The sequence below is a fragment of the Desmodus rotundus genome, chromosome 1 (genome assembly GCF_022682495.2).
Source record: "Desmodus rotundus isolate HL8 chromosome 1, HLdesRot8A.1, whole genome shotgun sequence".
Classification (NCBI taxonomy): domain Eukaryota; kingdom Metazoa; phylum Chordata; class Mammalia; order Chiroptera; family Phyllostomidae; genus Desmodus; species Desmodus rotundus.
Window position 1 is genome coordinate 113,121,143 of NC_071387.1, and position 26,865 is coordinate 113,148,007.

The window sequence follows — 26,865 nt, forward strand, 5'->3', positions numbered from 1 at the left end:
AAACATTTATTATTTTTCACAATTCTGTGGGTAGGCAGGGTGGTTGTTCTGTTCTAGGCCAGCTTGGTCTAGATCTCAGTGGTCTCTTGGTGGCTTGCCTGGAGCTGAGTGGTCTAGGATGGCCCACTCAATGTCCAGTGGTTGGCAGGCTGGTTTGCCCAGGGACATGTGGAACGGCATGTTCCCGGTCCGTGTGATTTCTCATCCTCCGGCAGGCTATTCCAGGCTTGTTGCTGTGGCAGCAGCACTCAAAGAAATCCAGAGCAAAGACTGAAAAGCAGATTGAGACTTAGGCTTGGAACTCATACATTATCACTTTTACTACATTCTACTGGTCAACACAAGCTACCAATCCAGCCCAGATTTAGGGAATGATGTAATAAATTCCACCTCTTGGTGGAAAGGGGCTGCAAAGAATTTGAGGCCACTTGCAATTTATTCCAGAGTTAACCTTGGGACTTTCACTGGAAAATTGAGGAAGAGAAGTCCTTTTCCTATCAGAGTTGATGGTCCATTAGGCTGTAAGCCTGGAGAGGCGGCAGGCATTCTGCCAACAGAGGGGAAAGGTTTGTTGGAGAGGAAAGGACTACCAAGACTAGAGACAGAAATTACTGATGGTGTCGTTTGAGCTCCTGGATCCAGCCGTGCCTATATTTAGGTTGGTTTGCGTCTCTCCTCTAAGAGATTCCAAGTAGGAGAAAGGAGGATTTCCTGCCTTCTGAATACCTTCCCCAGACTCCCAAAGCATCCCAAAGGCCATCTCTTAAATGGTGGCAACAGCTGCCCTCCATTACTGGACGCTGTCTTAGTTTGAGCTTCTCTAACAGAGTATCACAGACTGGGTGGCTTATAAACATCAAAAATTTATCTTTCACAGTTCTGGAGACTGGGAAGTGTGAGGTCAAGACACCAGCAGATCTGGCGTCTGGGAAGAGCCCACTTCCTGGTTTACAGACAGCCGTCTTCTCACTGTCTCACACGACAGAGGGGCAAGGGAGCTCTCTGGGGCCCCTTTTATAAGGACACTAATTAATTTGTGGGGGCTCCACCTTCATGATTTAATCACCTCTCAAAGGCCCCATCTCCTAATACCATCACATTGCAGGTCTGATTTCAACATATAAATGTAGGGGTACACACTCATTTCAATATATAAAGTTGGGGGTACACAGACATTCTGCCTTGAATTCCATTTGAGCTCTGGACTATCTTTTGTTATCTTTCTACTGAAATAACTTCCACGAGATGGGAGCGCAGGACAGGATGGTAAAGAAGACAGCCGCGGTGGGTTTTATGTGTTTGCTTTGATTTCAACAAGCACAGGGTGAGGCTGCAGGGATTTTTCAGAAAAGATGCCAGGAATTCGTTAACATACTAATTTATTGATGAGCAGGCACCTGGAAAATGTGCCTGGTTTTGAATATTGGTCACTTGTTTGGTGGTATCTGAATCTCTCCACGGCATCCAAATCTCTACCTTTTATAGTTTTTCTGTTAGGGACGAACAGAGAAGGCCCATCCCTTATAATTTATGTGAATTCAACCACAGTATGTGGCAGCAAGAGGTGGGAACAAAAATGAGGAGAGAGATGCAGGGGAACCACCTTTCTACCAATGAGGAGCGCACGCCTTTCCCGTGGTATAAGATGACAGTCGTAGATACACTTGTCCCCTTACTCCATCCCAATTCCCACCCGCTGGGGGCAATTAGTATTTAAAGATGGCCATTTCCCTTCAACAAGAACTTCCAACAGAGCTCAACCAGAGTAAGGCAGTGATGGGTTCAGGACCAGGAAAAAAATCAGCTAGGTATATGGTGGTTCTGAGAGACAGCACAATGGTGCATTTTCTAGGGAGTTTAAGAAATGATTTCATAGGAGGGTATCTTTGACTACACATGCTTTTCACCATCTTACTGACTTTGGAACCTCCCCTATCCCATCCCCCACTGGGAGGAATGGGGAATAGGAACAAGTCACTCACATTCTCTGAAACCTGCCACTCTTATCCTTTGTAACGTCTTTGTCAGTTGCAGCTTTGAAGACTCTCACCGGAGGGCGTGACACCCTTCACCGGGCCACTAGAGCCCATCACGAATGTAGATGTGATTTCTAAGAGTCCTAAAGCCCGCATCTCCAATAAACTCAGACTCCTGGCTCTGAAGTCCTGAGCAGCCTCCCCAAACTGCCCCCCCTGGTCCCAGCCCGGTGGTGCTGGAGGCAGCGTGAAAGGATGCCCCTCTGCTGACTGCCACACTGCCGGGTTCTCCGGGCCGTATCTGGCTGCCCAGAACCTAAGCAGCATCTTATCTGTGCCTCGGTGCTCTGGCCATCAGCTTGACAAAACGCTGACTTGCCTTTGTGTACCTTTCACTTGGACACAAAAGCCCTTCACTTTTCCTCCTTTGTTAAAGGCATACTGTGAGGAAAGAAGTGAATTCGGCTCCTTTTATAGCCCTCTCCAAAGGTCAGGCTTTCTTCTGCTGCTGGAAGTGGCCCACACACTCCGTGTGCATAAAAGGGATAGATTATCAGCCTTACCTTTACATCAGGGCTCTGCTGAGCACATAACCTACCTCCCTTTTCTTCCGCAAAAGCCAATTGGATGTGTTTTATTTCTGACTCTGCATGAGGGATCCCCCACAACACACCCATCCTATAGGAGGCCTTGAACAACACTCACTTCCTCACCTGGAATGACCAACCTGGAACATCCCCGTACAAAGCAGGTGCTCGATTTGCATGAGTTAAAACACAAGACTCAAACTAGGCACAGCTTGCTGTAACCACAGAGAGGGACCGAGAGCCAGCCATCCGTGTGTGTCCAGAGGTATTTTAAGAGAACAATCCTTATCCCACCGTGTGGCTTTTGTTCACCTGACCGGTACCCATGTGGATTACCGATAATGCACCCAACATTCATTGATTCAACACATACTTATGTGCCATACTGTTCTAGGTGCTTGGAATATACTCTGAACAAAACAAGGATCTCAGCCCTCACTGAGCTGACACTGAAAGCCTTATTGGTGATAGTAGGTACCATAGAATTTATTGTCCAGACTCAGACACTCTTGAGAGGGAAACTGATTGCCATGGACAGTAAGTCAGACAACAGGCACAGACCAGAACCATCCTGGGCAAACCACAGTGGAGGTGTGCAGCAGTACAAGAATTCGCTGGTAGCAGACACAGCTAGGAATTAGAAAGAGCATGGGCTTTGGAGGTGGGCAGTGCTGGGTTTGAGTCTCAGTTCAGTGACTTACTGTCAAGTTTCCTTGGCAGTATGAATTACATGAAGTGACACAGATACAGTCCACACCTGGCGCATAGTAAGTCCTCACTTAACAATGTCGATAGGCTCTGCAACTTCAAGTGAAATGACATATAATGAAACCAATTTTACCACAGGCTCATTGACATAAACAAGAGTTAAGTTCCCATCGCATTTTAACAATGTTACAACAAAATGATGTTGAACAAAATGACATTATTCAAAGACCTGCTGAAGAGGCTTAACAACCACTGGTTTCTCATCTCACAACTCACTGCCAACACCCGCCCCCCCATACACACACACGTTTACTAGATTTGGAAGCTACTCTTTAGTATCTAAAGCAATCTACCTGGATTTGCAAGAAACTGAGATTGGTCAAATAACTACAGGGAGATTTCTACTAGAGGACAAGCAGAATAAAACCAATGAGAAAATCATAATCATTACTGCATTTATTGAGTTTACTCTAAATGCTAAATAGCTTTTATATTCACTGATTCTTAATACTTACAATCTCTATGAAGCAAATTGTGCTTTTTCAACCCATTTTAAAAGATTTTATTTATTTTCAGACAGAGGGGAAGGAGAAAGAGAGGAAGAGAAACAGCAGTGTGGGAGGGAAACATGCATCGGTTGCCTCTCGTACGTGCCCTGACTGGGGACCGACCCTGCCACCCAGGCATGTGCCCTGACCAGGAATCAAACTGGTGACCTTTCACTTTGCAGGACGATGCACAACCAGCTGAGCCACACCAGTCAGGGCTCAACCCATTTTAAATACAATGAGAATAATGTCTAGATCAGGGAGTCCGGCAAATGTTTTCAGCAGGGGCCAGCAGTAAATATTTTAAGTTTTGTGGGCCATAGGCATTCTGTCCCAACTAATCAAGTCTGCCAGTGTAGCATGTAGCAACAAAGCAGCCATAGATATGTAAAGGAAAGGTGTGTTTCAATAAAACTTTATAACAATTGGATTTGGCTCCAGAACCAGTCTGTTGACTCCTGACCTAGAAATGTAATAGCTCAGGCTCATGAGGCCATTGAAGTGGTTTAGCTGGACTTGAGCTACACCTATACACACTGTTCTGCGTCTTGGTCACCGCCACTAGTCAGTGTTGGAGATTTTTCCATATCACAACAAACAGAGATACTTCATTCTTCTTAATCACTGCAGAGTAATCTCTGTTATGGCTGAATGGTTAAGTTGCTTAGCTGGTCCCCTCCTGGCAGGTACCAAGGTCAGTTACAATCATTTGCTATCACAAATAATGATGCAGCAAATACCTTGAACAGAAATCATTTTGCACATGTTGAACTGTATTGTACCTTCAGAATGGATGCTGGAGTTCCAGCCTTGATATCCATATCCCAGGCCGGGTGCAACATTTGGGGAAAGACAAAAAGAGCAGGTCACAGTTGTCTGCCCATTCCTGAGAGGCTTTCCTGAAAACCCCACCTTAGAACTTCTGTTTATGTATCACTGACCCAGACAGTCCCATGGGCACACCCAGCTGCTGAGGGCTTCCCGTGGGCTCTCGTGGAAATGGGTGGATAATACAGTGTCCCATGTTACTCCAGGAGGTGGGAGTGGTCCAAGCTGTCACTTTTTGTGGTGGCTTTCTCAAGATTCCCTTCCCTCAGATGGGGATAAAGTATGAAGTATGAAGTGACCCTCAGGAGGCCAGACTCGCAGCTTTAGCTGTCACCCAGAATAGGTGTCTTTCTCTCCCTCTCTGGGGATGCCCTCTCTCCCTTCCTGTCTTTCTTTACTCAAGTCCATTTTGATTAACGGCATTTCATAGAATAACTGCATTTTTCTTTGGACACTACCTCTTCCCCCAATAAACACTTAACATTGTTAGCAGCACCCTTCTTTACCACCTTAATAGTGAAACGGGAAACACACTTTATGCCCATATACTTTGATCAACACCAGGGACTTTCCATTTCCTGATTTCACACACAAACCTCTTCAAACACCTCAAATAGGTCCATGCTCTCTTCCTGAACCCTAAGTGAAATCTTTATAAAATACCTAAAGGGATAGAAGATAGTGATTCCAATGAAAGCCCTATCGGCCAAAGAAATGGATTTGAGAGCAATTCGAGGAGGTAAAACTGTAGACCTTAAGATTAACTTAATGTGGCAGGCGAGGCTGAAGGAAGAGTCACAAGGCTGCATACTGGCCTGTAGTTTACACAGCCGGGTAGATCTTTCAATTCCCGTGGCTGGCACTTTATCTGGCACAGGGCAGATGCTTAATCAATGCTCTGTGAATGAGAACAAAAAAAAAACCCTTCTTCCGAAACCAGTCATTTCCTTTGATATTATTTCCTTATTTCTGTCCTATATTTTGATAATTTTCCTAGTTATTCAGCCTTAAACTCACCATTGACTCATCTTTCCTTTAGGTCCAGTATTAGTCAGGGTTCCTGAGAAAAACAGAACCAATAGAGTGCATACAGGGAGAGGCAACCTGTAAGGAGTTGGCTCACGTGATCACGGAGGCTGACAAGTCTCAAGGTCTGCAGTGGGCAGGCTGGAGACTCGGGAGAGCTGATGGTGGAGTTCCAGTCTGAAAGCTGGCAACTCCGGACCCAAGAAGAGCCAATGTTTTGGTTCAAGTCTGAAGGTAGAAAAAGACCGATGTCTCAGCTCAGCAGTCAGGCAGGACGAATTCCCTGTACTCTTGGGAGGGTCAGCTTCTTTGTTTTATCCAGGCCCTCGACTGACTGGCTGAGGCCCACCCACGTTAGGAGGGAGATCTGCTTCACGCAGCCTACCAATTCAAGTGTGATTCTCAACTAAGAACGCCCTCACAGAAACATCCAGAATAATGTTTGAGTCAATGGGCACCCACAGTCCAGTCAAGTGGACACATAACACCATTACTAGTCAATGTTATGCGTCCACCCGACTGAGTAGCCAAGTCCTACTCTTCTTCTGCAGAGGTGCTTCCTATGTAGTCAGGGCCCAGGCAGAAAAGAGGCACTCAAACGGGGGAAACTGGATGCAGTTTAATGACGAGACTGTCCAGAACAATGAGGGCAGGGCGAAGGAAACTTAAGCTTGAGGGATGGAGAAGCCTCCAAGGTCCTGTGACAGCTGGACCTTTAGGTCTGATGGGACAGACAGAGGGACTGTGCCAGGCAACATTCAAAGCACTTGACACAGATTACCTTTTGAAAAATCTTTATTGAGATGTAATTCACATATCAAACAATTCACTGATTTAAGGTGTAAAATTCAATGGCTTTTAGTATATTCACAGCGTTGTGCAACCATCACCACAATTTTTAGAACATTACCCTGAAAAGAAACCCTGAACTCCTTAGCTATCAGCCTCCAATAGCCCCCTTGCCCCCAGCCCCAGGCGATCACTAATCTACTTCCTGCCTCTAGGGATTTGACTAGTCTGGACATTTCATGTAAATGGGATCGTAAAATATGTGGCCCTTTGTGATTGGCTTCTTCCATTTAGCATGTTTCCAGGTTCAGCCATGACAACCCAGGGGCAATCATTTCACAAGAGGGAAAATTAAGGCACAGAGAGGTTAGGTAACACCTGGTAAATGGCAGAGCAAGAATTCACACCCACGTGTTTTATACCATTATGCTAAGCTGCTTCTCTTCACCATCCAGCCCTCACCCAGGTCCCACCCACCATCAAGGGGAGCACTATAGCAATGTTCTCCACCACCCCATTTTCCTCTTCCCTGATCCAGTCCCTCCTGAACCCACTGCCCCATTTAAATCCACTCAAGTTCTGTCTCCATCACCACCTCCTGGGCTCAGGGGACATCAGGCTTTTTACTTGCCCACCCTCTGTTCTCTCTTCTCCTGGTGAGGGGACTCTGGCTTCCTTTGTGGGAACCATCCCTACCTCACCCTGAACCCACCGTGGCTTGAGTGTTGTTTCCCCTCCACCAGCTTCAAAGCAACCCTGTGACCAGGCCTGGCCAATGAGAGCAGCACAATTTCCCAGACCACAGTGATTGGTCAGGGGCCAGGAAAGTGACCTGATTAGAGAAAAATGAGACTAGAGGTAGGGGAAGGGAATGTTCTGTGAAACCAAAGTTTTCTGTCTCTTCTGCAGAAGCTAGAGGAAGAGACCCTCACCCTTTTTGCAGATGGAGGGGTGCCAGGAGGAGATGCATGTAAGTGCTGCAGCAATTCTGCTGCCACACATGAGGAGGGCCGCTGGGAGCCACTGTGAGCCCAATTTCAACACTGTGAACAGCAGAGATAGAAGAAAGAGAAGCCAGGTACTTGGTTTGAGCTCCTGGATCAAATCATACCTGAAAAAAAATGACCTCTGGATTTTTCATTTGGCAGAGCTAATATTTATTAGAAGCAAAGTTGAGATGTTTTGTGTCTCTTCTAAATAATATAAGGGAGAATTTCATGTTCTAAAATTCTTCTATTGCACTGTACTCAGAATAATATGGTCCCTTAAAGCAGCCAAATAAGTAACCAAGATAACTAATGCCCATGTTGACTTACACACACACACACACACACACACAGAGCATCAGCAAGTGGGTACAACAGGTGGCATCTCCGTGTAATTTTTGTTTCAATAAAGCCACTTGGAAGTTAGGCATGGAAAATACCACACAAAGGCTGCCCCCTCCCCTCCCCCTCATTAGAACAGAGAGCATTGCTGTCACCATTGTTTCCACCTGATGAAGACAACTTGGTCTGGGACAAGTTTCCAGCCGTCATGGAACCAAGTGGACTGGAGGAAATCGGAACAAGAAGTCGCATCTTAGCAGAAAACAAGGCAGGAAAAGTGGGACAGAATGATAATCCTCAATCAGCCCAGAGAGTAGGATATAAAGCGGGGAAAAACATCAATTTGGGGGCAGATTTAAAATAAAGCCCTTGTGGAATTAAACCACTGATTATTAACCAGGGTGCACATGGAGCCCTTGTGTGAGTCTTTAAATTACATCCACCCCTTAGGCCAGCCCTACAGCGTCTGCTTCAGTGGGACTGGGGGGAGCAGGAGCACCGGTAAATTTTTTCTAATCTCAAGAGTGTAGTCTGATGTGCACACCCAGTTAAGAATTCCACAATTAAACACTAGGAAATTCTGTACAACGGGAAATATGATTGAGATTTTTCAAAACGAAAAGGAACAAAGTATCATAAATAGAAATCCTTTAAAAAAAAAAAAAAAGACCCACAACAGAGGAGCCATACATAAAAAGCATTTTGAAGGAGAAGAGTTGAGACATGGTTACGGGTGAAATGTTTGTCAGGCTTATGCTGGGTTCGCAGTGCAGATGGACAAGAGGACTGAAGGACACTCAGTTTGACCCTCCTTGCCCACTTCAATACACAATTTCATCCACAAGTTTCTAGGTGTGTCCCTATTGAGATCAGGTGACTGTCATTACTGTTCCGATTCATTTTGTTCCATTCTATAAGCCCACATGATTTGTTTTTAGCTTTGACTCATTTATCAAATGTTGGCCGAGGGCCTGCTACACTCCAGGCACTGGGGACAGCCCTTAATTTTGAGCTTGCTGCCAGGCTGGAGAAATGGTAGGAAAGCAGGTAACAACCATGCAATACCAATGCAGGAAGCCAGAATATGCAGGGATAGGAGGCAGGGTGTGGAATGATTTCACCCAAGAGATACGGGATTGAAAGGGCAAACCACCTTCATCAGAAGGGCAGAGCACGTGGATCGGAAGAAGGTGAGGGTGAGCAAGGTGAGTGCAGGGAGCAGTGCCAACTAATGAATATGCAGTCAGTGCAGCAAGAAAATGCCTCCTTCCTGATAAGGATAAGTCAGTGAACCAGCAGAGTAGAACAGCCGGCTGAGTGGGCCCTCATCTTGCAATGTGCAAAAGTGACATTCCACTCTCATCTAACAGCAAAGATCAGGAGGTGGGATTATTAAGGCCAGATTATCACAACACTTAGCAACTGCCTGTCCACGGTCCCCAGGCATTGTCCCTATGACATTCTGGAAATGACTTGCAGCTGGGTTGGTAGGGGTTCCGACTCAGGACTCTTGGATGAGGGCGCCCTCTGGTGGCCACAGTCAGGCACCGGGAAGCCCTAGACCGAGACCTTCCTTGCCCTTGGTGTGCCCAGCAGCAGACAGGTCTTTCTGAGCCGGGGATCAGAGAACCCGCTGTGTTCAGTCACAGCCCTGCAGGGCTGCCATTTCAGGAGGAAGGGGGAGAAAACTTGTCCCTGAAGGTTAGAGGGGCCTTTTAAACCTTTGAAAGCAAATTCAATAGAAAATTGCTTTGTGCTCTGGCAGGGCCAGAAAAAGGTGTTTTTGAGGAAAGGTTTCTTTTGTTCCCCTTGGTTGGGAAAGATTGTTTTCTTCTCCACAAATCACCTGGATCCAGGAGTCTTAAAGGAGGACTTTTGGGAGTTTATGGGGTGCGAGTCCGAAGTTTTTATCTTATTCTCAAGAAGGTATGGGATCTCCAAAAGGGTTAAGAACACCAAGGGGTCCCTCCTCCTTAAATTCTATAGAAGCTACGTTCAAATGTGGTCCCCTTGAAGTGTTAGAGGTCCTCCAAAGTCTGCTATTAATAACCCAAATGTCCACTGAGAGAAGAGAGGAAATAAGAGGCTGGATGGCCTGGTGACTAAGTTCAAGCCTCTCTAGCACCTGGAAGACTCTGTAAATGGGGGCTGAGGGGGGTACACGTTCCAGAAGGTGGTCCTGGGAGTGCAGGGGGTGAAGCGGTTAAAATGTACTTCGTCAGTGCAGGTAGGGAGCTGGCGCAGTACCGCGCTGTGAAGTAGAACTGCAGCCAGTTAAGAGTGAGGTAGATCTATACACAGAAGACTTGGAAAGGTGGCCAAGTAGGTCACCGGATGAAAAAGGCCAACTGCAGATCAAGATGCACAGTATCATTCCATTTGGGGACAATACAAACCCGAATGGGTACATAATGTGAATAAAAAGGTTTGGTTTTTTTTTTTAGTCTGAAATGTACAGAATGAATTCTTAGTAGTGGTTTTACTTCTAGGAAATAAGTTTGGAAGGGGTGCTTTCTTTTCTATTTTACTTATATGCAGTTTATATTGTTTGAATTTGAAGCAAGCATTACTTTTGAAAGGGGAAAAAGCAAGAAAAAACATACTGTCTTATGTGGCAGATTGCTAATAGGTAACCACAAAGCAAGGCAAATGGTCAGTTTCCTGTGAATCAACAAGCAGTCTACAGGGAGATTCATCTGTCACTGTAAATACACTTTAGCATGTTGGAGTATTTTACAATGTGCATACATGCATTATTTATTACAAAAAAGTTCTAATATTTTTAAATAGGGTAATTTAATTTTGTATTTAATCTAAGAAAAACTGCTTAGCGTCAGACACTGTGCTAAGCTCTGAAGATACAGAAAAAACTCAGCTGGTCTCTGCCTTCCAGTTCATGGTATAGTTCAGGGCTTCCCAACTTTATTGTCCTTCCAAGTCACCTACAAGTGTTACATACTGGTTATTTGTTGCTGTATAGCAAATCAGCCCAAAACTCTGCAGCTGAAAATAAACATTTATTATCTAACATAGTTGCTGAGAGTTAGGAATTCAGGACTGACCTAGCTGGGTGATTCTGGCTCTGGGTCTTTCATGATGTCATCTGAAGGCTTCACGGGGGCTGACGGATTCACTTTCAAGACGTCACACAAACACAGCTGTAGGCAGGAGGTCTCAGACCTTGGCCATGTGACCCTCTCCACAGAGTAACTGCCTAAGTGTCGTCATCACACGGCAGCTGGCTTCCCCCAGAGTGAGTGATCCTGGAGAGAAAGGTGGAAGCTACAATGTCTTTTATGACCTACTGGCCTTGAAGTATACTCCATCATTTCCATTATATTCGAAACAAGTCACTAAGGACAGCCCACACACAGGGCAAGGAGAAGTGGGTTCCACTGAAGAGAGGAATATTAAGGAATTCATGGACATACTTTAAAACCACCATATCTTGTTAAAATGCATATTCTGATTTAGGAGGTCTGGGGAGGAGCCCAAAGTTCCATGTTTCCAACATGCTCACAATTGACACCAATTCTGTTGGTCCACGGACCACACTTTGAGCACAGAGTGAGTCACACATGCAAAGCACGACAGCTCAGATAACATCTTTGGAACTATACTGCTTGCAGGAATAATATCCTTTGTCATGCTGGCGTCATCTTTGGGTGGTGTCCAATTTTAAAATCACATTTCTCCTGAAAGGTCAGAGCAGTGAAGTAAGGGAAAGGCAAGATTACCTTAATACACAAGGACATGCTGTAATGAAATAAAACACAATCAGAAGGGTATTGAAAAAATCTGATCTTGTTTTGGAAGCTCTCAGAAGCATAAAACATCAGCCATCAATTCTGAAAGGGACGCTAAACAAGCAGGAACAAATCTGACCTTTTAATAAGGATTGTACAGAATACCTTTATATGCCTAAGATTCCTGACTGCAATACTTATAAAATTAGCTTTGCTACAGGAGGGCAACAAATACCACCAGCGTCTCAAAGATCAAGGCACCCATGTGCTCTGCTGGCTTGAAGGGTGATACATTAAAGAAAGTTCCCCCATTTAATAGCCTGGATCAAAATTTGCTTTCAGATACCACATAAAACTATAAATCCTGTTTTATTGCTATGATTCATGTGCCATAAAATCCACTTTAAAGTGTACGATTCAGTGGTTTTTAGTGCATTCACAAGGTTGTGCAGCTATCACCACCATCTAGTTCTAGAACATTCATGACCCCTACAAGAAACCCTGCACCCATCAGCTGTTACTCCCCAAACCCTCGAAGCCCTAGCCAACCACACCTATTTTCTGTCTCTTTGGATTTGCCTATTCTGGACATTTCATATAAATGGAACCATACAATATGCGGCCTTTTTGTGCCTGGCTTCCTTCCCTTAGTATAATTTTTAAATTATTATTTGTGGTAAAATATATATTAGAAAATTTACTATTTTAACCATTTTTATGTGTAGAATTCAGTGGCATTAAGGACACTGTTGTGTCCTTGTCCATATCCGGAACTATTTCCATCTTCCCATACTGAAACTCTGCACTCAAAGCATGCTTCTAAGGTTCATCAGTGTTACAGCATGTATCACTGCTCCAGTCCTTTTTATGACTAAATAATATTCCACTGAATCCCGCATTCCGGTTACCCATTCACAAGCTGATAGATGTTTGGGCTACTTCTGTTTTTTGGCTATTATGAAGAATGTTTCTGTGGATATTCATGTACAAATATTTGACTGGACATATGTTTTCTTCCTTTTGGGGTTTAGAGTAGGAGAGGAGTTACTGTATCATATAGTTAATTCTATGTTTAGCTGTCTGAGGAGCTGCCAGACTGTCTTCCAAAGGGGCTGCAACATTTTACATTCCTACCAGCAGTGTACAAAGATTCCAATTTCTCACATCCTCAGCGACACATTTTCTTTTTGATTTATTGTCCTTCTGATTATAGCCATTATAGTGGTGTGGTTTTCTCTAATGACTAATGATATTGAGCATCTTTTTAAATGTTTATTGGCCATTTATACATCTTCTCTGGAGACTTGTTTATTCAAACCCTTTGCCTATTTTTAATTGGGCTATTTGTCTTATTGTTGAATTGTAACAATTCTTTTTTAGAAAAAGATTTTATTTTTACAGACAGAGAGAAAGGAGGGAGAAAGAGAGGGAGAAAAACATTGATGTCGGAGAGAAACATCAATCAGTTGCCTCTCACAGCCCCAACCAGGAACTGACCGACAACCCAGGCACGGGCCCTGACTGGGAATCGAGCTGACAACCTTTCTCTTTGTGGGATGACACCCAACCCACTGAGCCACACTAGTCAGGGCTGAATTGAAAGAATTCTTTACATTGTCTAGATACAAATCCCTTATAAAATGTATGATTTGCAAATATTTTCTATTCTGTGGGTATCTTTCCACTTTCTTGATGGTGTTCTTCAAAGCACAAAAGTTTTTATTTTGATAAAGTTCAATTTACCTATTTTTTAAATTTTGTCACATGTGCTTTTGGTGTCATATCTAAGAAACTGCTGCCTGATCCTGGGTCACATAAATTTATTCCCATGTTTTCTTCTAAGAGCTAAAGTCTTTTTTAGCATTAATACTTAGATTTTTGGTTTACTTTGAGTTAATTTTTGTATATGCTAGGACGTAGGGGTCTAAACTCATTCTTTTGCATGTGGATATCCAGTCTGTATTTTTTGTTTTGTTTTTAATCATCAGCAAGAAGCATACAGAATGGCCTTCCTTTGGTTTCCTGGTAGCACCTCTTTCCTTTCTTCCTTGCTTCCCTTTATCCACTCCCCCACCCCGACCCAAGCTGAAGATTTTGAGTCTTTCAGCAAAAGAATCTGTACAGACCAGGGGCTCAGGGGCCCAGCCCAGATGCGTAGCATCCTTTCAATTTAGTTTTCACTGGGCTTTGCTGAGAAGCACACAGGAGCACTCTTCAATTACGTTATGTGAAAATGACTTCTAATAAGGCAGTGTGATTTCTTCATTCATTCCCATCAGAAACTATTTATTGAGCACCTATTACGTGTCAGTGATTGAAACAAGGATTCTTGCCCTTGAGAGCTTACGTTCTTGCAGCAAGAAACAGACAAGAAACATAACAAGTAAGTACATTATATAATATGCCAGATGGTGGTAAGTGCCATGGCAGGCAAAGGGTGCAGAGCAGAGGGGGGGTGCATGCAGTGGGGTAAAGTCTGAAATTTGGAAAAAGGTGGTCCTTTTAAAAGGTAACATTTAAACAAAACTTTAGGAGTTGGTGAGAAACTTGACCATATGGCTATCTAGGAAAGCGCATTCGGGCAGAGGGACAGCCACTGCGAAGACCACACAGCAGGAGCATGCCTGGCGTTTTGAGGAACTACAAGGAAGCCTGTGTGGCTGGAGCAGAGTAAAGAAGGGGGAAAGAGGTCACAGAGGGCCAGGTCATGGAGGGTCTGGTATACCATTTAGGGACTTTGACTTTTATTCTGAGGGAACTGGGAAAAGCCAATGGGGGGTTCTGAGCTTAGCAGTAATGTGGTCTGCCTTATGGTTCAAAGGATCACTCACCAGCTGGGTTGAGAATGAACTGTGGGAGGACAAGGGTAAGGCAGGAAGAATAGGTAGGAGGCTCCTACAATAATCCTGGTGAGAGATGAGAGGGGCTGGGCCCTGAATGGAAGCACTAAAGGCAACAGAAAGGATCTGGTAAAGCCCACAGGATGGCCTGATCAATTAGATGGGACTATAACAGAGGCGAGTGTCAAAGGTGACTCTGGAGGTTTTGGCCTGAGAACCAGAAAGATGGATTTGCCATTAACTGTGACGGGGAAAGCCAGTGGGGAAGCAGGACTCAGAGAAGGGGAGGCGAGTTCAGCTTGGGGCAGGTGGAGCCTAAGATTCCCCTCAACTTCCAAGTGGAGGGGTCAGATAGGAAGCGGGCTATTTAAAAATGAGAAATTGGGAGTTCCAGCCAAGATGGATGTGCAGGTAGACACACTGCACCTCCTCACACAACCAAAAGAAGAATAACAACAATTTAAAAACAAAAAACAACCAGAACTGACAGAAAATCAAACAGCAAGGAAGTCCAACAACCAAGGAGATAAAGAAAAAACATTCATCCAGACCGGTAGGAGGGGCGGAGACGAGCAGCCAGGGCGAGGGGACTCGCAGCAACGCAGCCAGACCCAGAGACATGGTGGATTGTGGAATGAACGGGACAGGCAGTGCAACTGCTAGCAGACCCTGCGGCCTCACATTCACGCATAGATAAACCAGGAGGAAAAGCGGGGGAGCGAAACAGACTGCGCAACCCAGGGCTCCAGTGCAGGGAAATAAAGCCTCAAACCTCTGATTGAAAACACACGTGGGGGTTGAGGCGGCAGCAGGAGAAACTCCCAGCCTCACAGGAGAGTTCATTGTAGAGACCCACAGGAGCCTAGAGCATGCACAAGCCCACCCACTGGGAAATCAGCACTAGAGGCGCCCAGTTTGATTGTGGGTAGTGGAGGGAGTGACTGAAATCCAGCAGAGTGGATCCAGCAGGCGCCATTGCTCCCTCTCAGCCCCTCCCCCACGTACAGCGTCACAGCACAGCACCAGCGTTACCCCACCCCAGTAAACACCTAAGGCTCCGCCCCTTTACATAACAGGCACACCAAGACAAAAAAATGGCCCAAATGAAAGAACAGATCAAAACTCCAGAAAAAATACAACTAAGCAACAAAGAGATAGCCAACCTATCAGATGTTCAAAACACTGGTAATCAAGATGCTCACAGAAGTGGTTGAATTTGGTCACAAATTAGATGAAAAAATGAAGGCTCTGCTAAGAGAAACAAAGGAAAATGTACAGGGAACCAATAGTGATGCGAAGGAAACTGGGACTCAAATCAACGGTGTGGACCAGAAGGAAGAAACAAACATCTAGCCAGAAAAGAATGAAGAAACAAGAATTCAGAAAAATGAGGAGAGGCTTAGGAACCTCCAGGACATCTTGAAACGTTCCAACATCCGAATTATAGGGGTGCCAGAAGGAGAAGAGGAAGAACAAAAAATTGAAAACTTATTTGAACAAATAATGAAGGAGAACTCCCCCAGTCTGGCAAAGGAAATAGACTTCCAGGAAGTCCAGGAAGTTCAGAGTCCCAAAGAAGTTGGACCCAAAGAGGAACACACCAAGGCACATCATAATTACATTACCTAAGATTAAACAAAAGGAGAGAATCTTAAAAGCTGCAAGAGATAAGGACACAGTTTCCTACAAAGGAGTTCCCATTAGACTGTCAGCTGATTTCTCAAGAGAGACCTTACAGGCAAGAAGGGGCTGGCAAGTAGTATTCCAAGACATGAAAGGCAAGGACCTACATCCAAGATTACTATATCCAGCCAAGCTGTCTTTTAGAATGGAAGGGCAGATAAAGTGCTTCTCAGATAAGGTCAAGTTAAAGGAGTTCATCATCACCCAGCCCTTATTATATGAAATGTTAAAGGGATTTATCTAAGAAAAAGAAGATAAAAAATATGAACAGTAAAAATGACAGCAAACTCACAGTTATTAACAACCACACCTAAAACAAAAACAAAAGCAAACTAAGCAAACAACTAGAATAGGAACAGAACCACAGAAATGGAGATCACATGGAGGGTTATCAACAGGGGAGTGGGAGGGGGATAGAGGGGGGAAAGGTACAGAGAATAAGTAGTATAAATGATAGGTAGAAAATAGACAGGGGGAGGGTAAGAATAGTATAGGAAATGTAGAAGCCAAGGAACTTATATGTATGACCCATGGATATGAACTATAGGGGAGGAATGTGGGAGGGAGGGGGTGGGCAGGATGGAGTGGAGTAAAGGGGGGGAAATGGGACAACTGTAATAGCATAATCAATAAATATATTTTTTTAAAAAGTGGAAATTTCATTAAATTGCTTTCCAGTCACCATATAATGTACTTAAAGCATTTCTAGACAGTGAAACACATTTGGTCCAAATACAAAGTGAAAAAAATTTAACTTTGAAAAAAAAATTAAATAAATAAATAAATATGAGAAATCTGGGATGGAGGTACACATGTGAAGCAATCAGCCACAAGGTGGGATGAGATACCAAGAAAAAGATGACAGACAGGGCCAAAAACCTCAGCCTGGGACCCCTGGCATGGAGAGAGACACTGAGGAGCGGGAGAACAGCCTGGGAGGCCCTTTTCATAGCAGTGTTGCAGCTGCTTAAGAACATCTTGATCCTTCCCTTATCTTCTCTTTTCCTTTTTCCTTCTCTTTCAATCCTTCCTTTAAATGGGTACCTACAATGTATCAGGGACTGGAAAAGATTGTTTGCCCTCAAGAAACGCATGGTCTCATATAGGAAAGACAAAATGCACATTCATACAATAATGCAGACACGAGGCAGTCACTGCAGGAGCTTGGCTTTCCAGTTGTGAACCAGCTACACTAAACCTCCTGCACTACAGTCTGTTTGTTACCTAGCACTGAAGAATTGGGAATCTCAAATTGTCTTTGACCTTTCTCTCCTGTGTCTAATTTACTGCAAATTATTATCAGAAGACTAATTTACCGATCATATAAAACTAAATTCACTCCTGGGTTAGGAAAAGAGCAGCTGACTAATCCCAACTACGCCAGTGTCCGCTGTCCTTCAAAAGCAGACCTTCTGGAGGCAAGTCGTGCCCCGTCATGCGATGCTCATTAAACCCAGGGCGCAGGTGGAAGGCAAAGCTTTAGTGACGTAATTCTTCACCACAAAAGCTTAGAGTCTAGGCCAGGGGTCCCCAGTCCTGACTCACACTAGAATTACCTGGGAGCTGAGAAAACTATTTAGCTCCTGGGCCCCATTCTAATTCAGAATTTTTGGCTTACCATCTGAAAAATTTTAAAAAGCTCCTCAGGACATTCTAATGTGCAGCCAGAGAGGAGAATCACTAACCTGGGTTTTTCATAAATTACTGAAAAATCTGCAAATCATAAAAGATTTCAACACAGTATGAAAAGTTCAATCTGTTTTGGTGCATTCTTTTGGTAACAGACCTAAAGAAAATTATATAATGCAACTTCACAAACAATCCGCAACTTAGTATATTCTCTAACGGAAGTAACGGCACCCTCAATCCACAGTGCGAAACAGAAACAACTGACAGTCTTCCACTTGCCTGATGAACTTGAGAGTCTTGCTTGGTCAAACTTAAACACCCTTGTGTTTTCAATTTCCATTTTTACCAGTAAGCTAAATTTTTTTCTTCAGATTCCTATTACTTTCGAATGATTCATTTATGATATTTTAGGAAAAAATAGCTATAGCCCAAACAATAACCACCTTTGTTTGCTGTAATTTGAATGCACCTGGTGAACTGCCAGCCTTACAGCATACACAGAAAAAAAAATCAACACTGGACAGTTGTATTAATTAAAAAAAAAACCTTGCAGTTTATTAACAAAATTCACATAACAATAATGTAACCACGAAACTAGCATAAAATGGCCTGTTCTGTTCTTAACAAGATACTAAGTTGTTTTTCAGAGACAGCAGAGTAAGGCTGCAGGATCATGCACTTGGACAGTAGGACAATGCCCTAGAGAAAGAATTTACCCCAGAATAACCTTTCAAAGTCACTGGGTCAAAATCCACTGTGCACGACATGCAAACCCCCAACACTGAATTCAAACACTCAACGTATGAAAAGCTGTGATTCCCAAGCATCTGTGCACTAGGCTCTCATGTTGAATCAATGTAACTATAAATATACCCAACTTCCCCTGCTTCCTGTAAATGTAGCCCAAACACCTTCAGTAGGGATACAGATTTGAGCCTTGCCTCCAGTTTCATTGCTGGCGGACCATGCAATTAAAACCTCTTCTTTTCTCAAAAGACAAGGTCATAGTATTGGCTTCTATGCACATGGGGCAGTAAGCCCTTGCTCAGTAATAATTGTACCTTTCCTTTTCTGCCAGTATCACTTGTTAAATCACTCTCATCTTTAGAAGTGGGCATACCTTAAATTCTTTCTGATAAATATATCGCCACACTGCATCCGGCTTGGATAAGCCTCTTCAAAATGGCATATGCTGGAGCCTGTTGAAGACAACAATCAGCAAACCAAAGAACCACGTTCTGTGCTCACTTTTGGTGGTGAGATACAGGCCTGGCAGCGATGAGACTTCTTTGGATAAGAAGTAAGATCTAAGAAACAATTCATTTTAATTTGGGAGGGAAAAAACCTATTCAAAGAATAAGAATGCCTCTGCTACCGCCAAAGCATGGAGCCATGTGGTTTCTCACTGGAAAGGGAAAGGAGCTGCTAGGGGAAAGGGTAAGGGCGGAAGCAAGGACCAAGATTCCCCATCGGGAGCTTGCTCTTTGTCGAAGCAGTGTACTGGTTTTCTTTCTTTGGCAGTTCCTGTGAAACCTATTTTCTGGGAACAGAAACCTTACCACCCCTCAACCCTCCACATCAGGCGCCCAAAGCACCACAAGCAAACAGTAAAGGTAGGCCCTCACCAGTTCTGCGTCGTGTTCAAGGCCTATGTCATGGTGCTCAAGCTCTTCATCCCTAAATTTCTTTATCACCTGGTTAAACAAAAAGAAATCGATGCAAGTCAGCATTCTAACTCTCCTGGTGTTGTCTTATTTTGGGCTAAAGACTCACATTATTACCTAAGACAGAGGTAGATAAACTTTTCCTATAAAGAGACAGAGTCAATACTTTAAGTGTTGTGCACTCCCTGCCATGGCTACTCATTGTAGAAGGGACAGCAGCCACAGACATGGAAACAGATGGGTGTAACTGAGTTCCAACAAAACTTTTATTTACAGAAACAGGTGGTCAGTTGCAAGCCATAGTTTATCAGCCTGACTTCGGCTTTAAAAAAAGCCAGGCCTGTATCTGTTCCCTGATCTGCTGTAGAAAATTATCTGAGGGTATCTACAGCTCATTTATTTAATCTGAAGGGTTCCCGCTAGCAGCATTTGCACAGGATCTACCACAAATCTGGAAGTGGAGAGCACACACGCCCAGGCTCTGAGCACGTGACCAGCGCACTCAGCTTCAGCCCTGTGCCTTAGCTTGCATGCCTTTGAAATGAGGCGCTGGCCTAGATTTCTAAGGTCCCATCATTCCCTAACATTCTATTTTTTTTTTTGTCTTTTTACTAAATTGCATGTCTGCCCCTTCCCCCCTTATCAGCCCCTTTTCAGAGGGTAGTCAAATACCTGGAGCAGCTCATTGTATTTTTCAGGATCCTCCTCCATCAATGTCCTGATCTGGTTGTTGTAGTGATGTGCTATGGACTCCTCCACAGCCACCGTGCAGGCCATCGCTCCCTCCTTCCCAAGCAGGGCGGTTCCCGCGCCTGGAATGGTCAAACCCAGAGCAGTAAAGGATGGGACTGCCACCACTGGTAAGGGAGAGCACGTCAGGTCATGGCTTGTCGACCTGGGCACTACAAACTTTGGGCTGGATAACCCTTTGTTGTGCATCACAGGATGTTTGGCAGCATCCCTGGACTCTGCCCACTAGATGCTGATGGCACCCCCAGGTGTGACACCAAAAATGTCTTTAGATATTGCCCACTGTGCTCAGGAGCAACTTGACCCCACTGAAACCACTATTTTAGGTGGTACCACTATTTTAAGGTTATAGTGTTAAACCTTAATTAACATAGTAAGAATGTTATTCTCTTTTCAATGATCTCCCTAACTTGATTATAGCAAGGAAAAAGTCGTTAACTGAGGTATGCCTTTGATTCTTGCATAGTATTTACTATTCTCCCTTTTAGGAGTAAGATATCAAGTTTAGAACCTTTGTCAGGATATATTTCTTTGGCTACAACCTAATTAGTCTAGCTGTGTTTGTTGTATCTATTTTTACTGTACCTTTTATTTATAAAACTATTTATTTTAAGATTCTATCTTAAATAAATTTAAGCAAAAAAAAAAAAGGCAGCCAATTTAACTTTACAAAAATACTAAGTAAATAAAAACAGGCTGTAGGAGGGCACAGCAAGACTTGTGAAGTGGCATTTAAAGGATATGATTGTCCCAGGCCCCTCAGCTCCCATAAGCCCTTCTGGACACACACCCAGTGCAAACCCCACCACATTCCAAAAGGGCATCAGAATCGTCGGCCGGACCCTGAATGCAACCATCAATTCGTTGAACTTTTTCAAGTGGTCCTTTTCTTGATCCCACATTTTCTGTAAGAAACATAACAATAAAGACATGTAAGCATTCTATACAGGCCACCGCCCGCTATATCCCAAGGAAGCTACATGCCCCATCCATGAACCATGATTCTGACAGAAGTGCCTCAGACCCACCTATTAAAAGATGAGGGTCCATACTCATGAGAAATGGGATGGTTAGCTCTTTCAGAATTAGGAGGGCAGAATGTTAGCTATCGTGTGATTTCCTTCCAGATTGCTAGCATATAAGTATCATTTACATCAAAGGACAAAGAGAACGATAATAACAGCTAACACACAGCACTTCCTAAGTGCCAAGCGCTGTCAAACAGTTTCAGATACGCAACTCACTTAAGCTGAGAACTGCTTTGTGAAGGATAAACTGTTATCCCCACCATACAGATGAAGAAAGGAAGGCATAGAGAGGTTAAGTAACTGGCCTAAGCACTCAGAAAAGGCAATTTAACTTGTGCTGAGTGTCCGTTACATGCCAGGCATAGTAGCAGCTGCGCTACGACAGCTCATTTGTTCCTCACCATAACACCTACCAAAACCCAGTGAGGTAGGTGCAATCAGCCCATTTTGCAGATGCGGAAATGAAGGTGCAGAGGTTATGTCACTTCTCCAAGGTCACAGAGGGAGGAAGTGGGAGAGCTGGAATGTGAAACTGGGTCTGTGTGATTATAAAGTCCAGGTCTCTTCCTCTGCTTCTCAGTTTAAAGTATCTCCATTGGGCTGCACTGAGGGCAGGAGGCAACCTCTCAGCCACTGGCACTTTTACCTACAGCAGTGATTCTCAACCCCGTTTTCATGATCACCCACCCTCACACGAAAAGTTAATACTATAGATATACCGTATATCTGTTCATGTACTAGATGCCCCTCTGTGCTCCATACACAAAAAGAATATGCTTTCACTCCTCCCTCCCCAATATCCAATTTCCACTTGTGTGGGGACAAAGAGTAAATCCCCTGAGAATGCATGACCTAACACAATTTATTACTTGAAAGTCTTTGGGTCCCCACCTTGCTAAGCCCTATTCAGTAGACCAGGCTGAAAGAGATAAAGCAGCACCCACCTGGATGACTGGCCCGACACTCGTGCGACCCAGTACGGCCATCTGTCCTGCATAGATGCGGTTTGCTCCATATTCGCCAGCATGGTCCACCCGGATGATTCGATCCACAGCTGCCCGATTAATATTGCCTAGAGTCATTCCCGAGCTGCAAAATCTGACACCGATTCTTCTTCCATAAGCTGCAACGCAAGTGTTTATTCTTCATTACTCTCAAGTAAAACTGAGATATCTCCTTTTACAGACAGAAGAAAGGGGCACCTCAGAACAAAGGTGGCAAATGAGTTCCCTGTGGGTTAACATGCCCTTAGGTATGTTGTTTATCCTGCAGTGTTTCGTTTTGGGTTTTTTTTTCTTATTTACTTACCTACAGTTAAAACAGAAGAGTTTAGCTAAATACTGTATCTGGATTTCTGGTTGCACTTGAAGCATATGAAGATCTGGAAGTCTGAGCCTGCCTTCTGTCCAGGCAGTGTATGTGGCAGCGGGCTCTAGGTCCAGGCATGGTTCTCCAGTTCACCCGTCCCTCCTGGCCTGCTTCACTCCCAGCCCTGGCTGCGCAGAGCCTTCTAGAGAGCTTTCAAAACCATGAATGCTCCTCCCCAGTCAATTTCTGGGAGGGGGGCACTGATATTTTTAAAAAGCTCTGTGCACCAGTCTTCTTTGCAGCCAAGGTTGAGAACCATAGACTGAAGTTCTCTTAAAACACCTGCATCCACGGGAATCTTATTTTGAAAAATAAGGCTTAGAAATTGGGTTTCATCTCATTATGGCACACAACTGATTCAGCTCAATTATTCTTGCCTTCAAAATGTAAATTCCTCAGGATAGACTCGATTTTGTTTTTAAAAATCTGCTAATGGTAACACCTGGACTGTATTCTCTGAGCCTGTATGATGGCATGCCGGAAGTTCTTTCCATTAAGAAAAGGGCTTAGTAATGTGTTTGGGTATGTTAGGTGTTTTAACCTCATTTTGCAGATATGGAGACTGAGAGAGACTATTTAGCTTGTAATGTGAACTTCGACCTGTATTGCTATCATCTTGAGATGTGTTCCAAAGATTATATATGACAACCATGTCTTGTATAGATACTTTTCATTTAGGCTAACTTCAACACCCAGAAAATGTGTGGAAATTTTCATTTTGGGTACATCTGTGGTTTTTTCATTAAAAATGTTTGTGTGCTCCTAAGTGAAATAAGTCAGTCGATGAAAGACAAATATCATGTGATCTCACTTATAAGAGGAATCTAGTGAACAAAATAAACTGATGAGCAGAATAGAACCAGAGGCATGGAATCATGGAATAGACTGACAGGTGGAAGAGGGGCGGGGGTAAGTGGGGACTAATTGAAAGAAGGTGAAGGGACTAGTCAAAGAACATACATGAAGGACCCATGGACATGGACAATGGTGTAGGGACTGACTATGGAAGTTAGGGCACAGGCTGGGTGGAGGGGGGTGAAGGGGGAAAAATGGGACAATCTGTAATAGCACAAACAATAAAACATCAAAAATGAAAAAAAAAAAAAAAAGCTTGAGTGCTTTGGACACAAGGTGATGGGGTAGGCCTAGTGGAATTTGGGGTCATTCTGCATTTGAACTTTTTGGTCAAGTGCAGTTTAAAATGCCTCGCTCTGAACGCAGTACTGTGGACATGGAGGTGTGAGGTACTGTGACCCAGCTCTGCTCTACTCCTCTGCACAACCTGCTCCATCTCACTGAGCATATTTGAGTCAACAGGACTCCAAGTTCTGCCAAGTACAATGTACCACTCAGTTCTGTGCCTTCAGACAATGAGTCACTGTCATTTGTGGCCATGTTTTTAAGTGGAGAACAATTTGAGACATTTGACAAAGTCAAGGTAGCCTCTTGGAAGTTTCTGTCTCCTAGTCCAAGGACTGGTGGTCTCATCAATCTCACTTCCTTGCAAAAAGATGGGGCCCAAAAATTAAAATGGAAAATGACCAGCTGGCTCTGTTTCTTGTAATAATCTTGTTTGCTTGTTCTTTTCTTTGTTACTCCCAACCCAAAACATGTCAATGGGAAAGAACTTTCAAGACAACCCAGTACTCATTTAAAAATATATGTATTTACTGAAAAATAGCAAGAGGCTGAGTATATAGGATGAGTTCAAACACACAGCTGATTTTTGATGGGTAGGATTATATTTATATTAAAAACATATTAGACTGTTCCCTAGCACTACACCTTTTCAGATTCAGGCACCTAATAAATGATTTAGGATGGGGGGTAATATGAAGATTGAATTATCATAATATTTGCCATTTCTATCTTCACAATCTCTTATGGAGGGGTCACAGAAAAGGCAGAGTCAGATAATGTGTCTTATCTCAAATGTAACCTTGGACAAATCAGAACTGCCATTTCTTATATATAATATTGGCAATAATTAGTTTATTTCCTTTTTAAGAAAAAATATATAATAAACCTTTCTTACTGGGTTATCATGAAGATAAAATGAGATATAGGAAGGTAACTTTATAAATGAAAAAAAGACTCTTACTGTGTTATGCTCATTGGGTCAACAAAGCATTAAAATTCACATTCAACAATCCTGTGAGTTTTGCCTGTATTGAGACATACTTTAAAAAATAAATTCGAGGGCCAGTACTAGAAGCTCTCAAATATATCATTTTATATGTGGGTTTTCCAAAGTGGGAAACATATAACAATGATTTTACGTATAAGATTTTAAGTGGTATATGGGGATATTTTAAGTGGCTTATGAACGTACACTAAATAACACTCATGTAGTAGGAGTTATTCTCTTAAACTCTCTTCCAATCCTCTTGACTCAATCAAGGAGACTGGTCTGTTTAGAACTGACAGATCTTGAACACCTTCCTAACCCTAGCTAATCTCCCTTTTTTTTAACGAGGGGGAAAAAAAAAGATGGTCTTCAGCTCAAGCCTTGGTAGGCAACAGATCTAAAACAATATAATAACTTTTTGTTTTCAGCGTATTGACTTTTGATGATTACTCTATTTGGGGCAGGCAATGCTGGTGTTCTGTTTACCGTAAGAATTTAATTTCCCTGAAGTTGTTTAACTTAAAAATGAAACACGGTTATAAAAAACACACTTAATAATCAAAAGTATATACCAGCGGTATTGCTTTAAGGCAAAATCCTGAAGGTGGTACACAAACGACTGGAGAAAACGACGTCACAATTTTCTGAGGCACCTCAGACGAAGCGAGCAAAGGAGAAGCCAAGACCCACACCCAAGTCTCCCTACTCAGAGCTCGATGTTCTTCTACAACCGTGGTGTTTTTCAAACTTTCTCAGGTATACGTCTCATTCCAGGGGCTGTTAAGACACTATAAGCAGATATAGCGACCCGGTAGGTCAGTGGAAGGACCTGAGAATCTGCGTTTCCAACGATCTCAGGGGTGGGAATGGGGGGAAACAGACACTGGTCGCGTGACTACTTTGCCTGCCAAGACCCTGAGCGAAGGCAACGACGACACCCACGAAGCACTGAACTTTCAAAGTCGCCAACTGTCCTCTGCCAGGAACTCCGACGACGCCTGCAGTGACGTGAGGGCGTAAGTGTGCAACTCCCCAACGAATCAACCCTAAGTGGCTGCCTCTTGCAAAAAACAGAGTCCTTGCAAAAAACCATCCCAATCTCGCCTCGCACTCCCGCTGCGCACTACACGCCCCACCTCTCCGCCCCAGCGTTTCTAGTCTCGCAGTCGTACTCCGTCGCAGCCCTGTGACGTAGTAAACGTCTTACCCGTGACCTCTTCGGCCCAAACCCCAGAAAATTCCCTGCCTCACCCCCCCCCCCCAGCGCAGTACCGCGGCCGCGTCCCCGTTTTACCTGAGAAGTGCCGCGGGGCACCCGTGCCCAGCCTCCGCGGGAAGCAAGACCCCATTAACTGGGTGCAGCTCATTGCTGCCACAACAAATCAACTACTCCCGTGAGCGAGGCGGGTCAAACGTGCCCTTAGCGCAGACTGATGACGCATGGCAGACGTAAGGAAGACGCTACCTGTATAAGTAGTGGTGGAAACGCCCCTGCTTCCACTCGATTGGTTGAAAAATCGCAAGTGAGAAGATTCTATTGGATGCGGTCACTATCAATCACTTAGGATTGCCACAGTGGAGAAAGAGCTTTCGGTTGCTATGGAGGTGAGAATGCTTAATTGCTCTTACAAAGATCCCGAGAGTGTAAAGTTTTTAAAAATTGCAGTTTTTATTTTAAATTGCAGTCAACATACAATGTTAGTTACAGGTGTACAACCCCGTGATTAGACATTTATGTAACTTACGAAGTGATCACCCTGGTAAATATACTACCCATCTGACATCATAAGTACTTATTACAATACTATTGACTTTATTTCTTATGCTGTGCTTCACACTCCCCATGACTATTCTGTAACTACCCCCCAACTCCTCTCCCATAACGGACAGCATAAAGATTTGTGGGAAAGAGGACCATGAATGAATTAATTTATTGGTATAACTATTGTACTTTCTGCTTTACCAACATGGAAAAAGACTTTTCTCTTTTTATTCTACGTCCACTTCAAAATAGAAATTACATGCTGAAATTAAATTCATCACATGGCCAATTGTGTTATCTCTAGGTATTGGGACTGACAGACTACTTCAAGTTTCTTCCTAGTCCTTTTCTCAATTTTAGATTTTGTACAGAGAACACGTATTTTTTGTTTCCACTGAACTGTTGGTTGCACTTATGTCGGTGCACATTTGTTTCTTGGCGGCTGGGATGGGAAGAGGCGATTTAGTTACATATCAT

The 26,865-nt window shown here is 43.7% G+C and overlaps 1 protein-coding gene across 10 annotated transcripts; it reads right to left on the reverse strand.

The window, feature by feature from the left end:
• On the reverse strand, positions 1-26,062 carry COQ7 (coenzyme Q7, hydroxylase). Of its 10 annotated transcripts, XR_002975833.3 has the most exons (9): positions 25,921-26,062; positions 22,075-22,253; positions 20,893-21,007; positions 20,025-20,164; positions 19,314-19,382; positions 18,809-18,887; positions 10,853-11,053; positions 5,665-5,901; positions 5,401-5,545 (listed from the first exon to the last, which is right to left on the reverse strand). XR_002975833.3 is itself a non-coding variant. In XM_045204503.3 (7 exons), the coding sequence occupies exons 1-6, from the start codon at positions 25,991-25,993 to the stop codon at positions 18,810-18,812; spliced, it is 654 nt and encodes a 217-aa protein (XP_045060438.2). In that variant the 5' UTR covers positions 25,994-26,062; the 3' UTR covers positions 1-270; position 18,809. The 10 variants fall into 10 exon arrangements, 8 of the variants coding, with proteins under 8 accessions (XP_045060438.2, XP_045060441.2, XP_024427396.2 ...); XR_006656981.2 differs by lacking the exon at positions 10,853-11,053; XM_045204503.3 differs by lacking the exons at positions 5,401-5,545; positions 5,665-5,901; positions 10,853-11,053 and adding an exon at positions 1-270.
• Between the last annotated feature and the right edge of the window lie 803 nt (positions 26,063-26,865).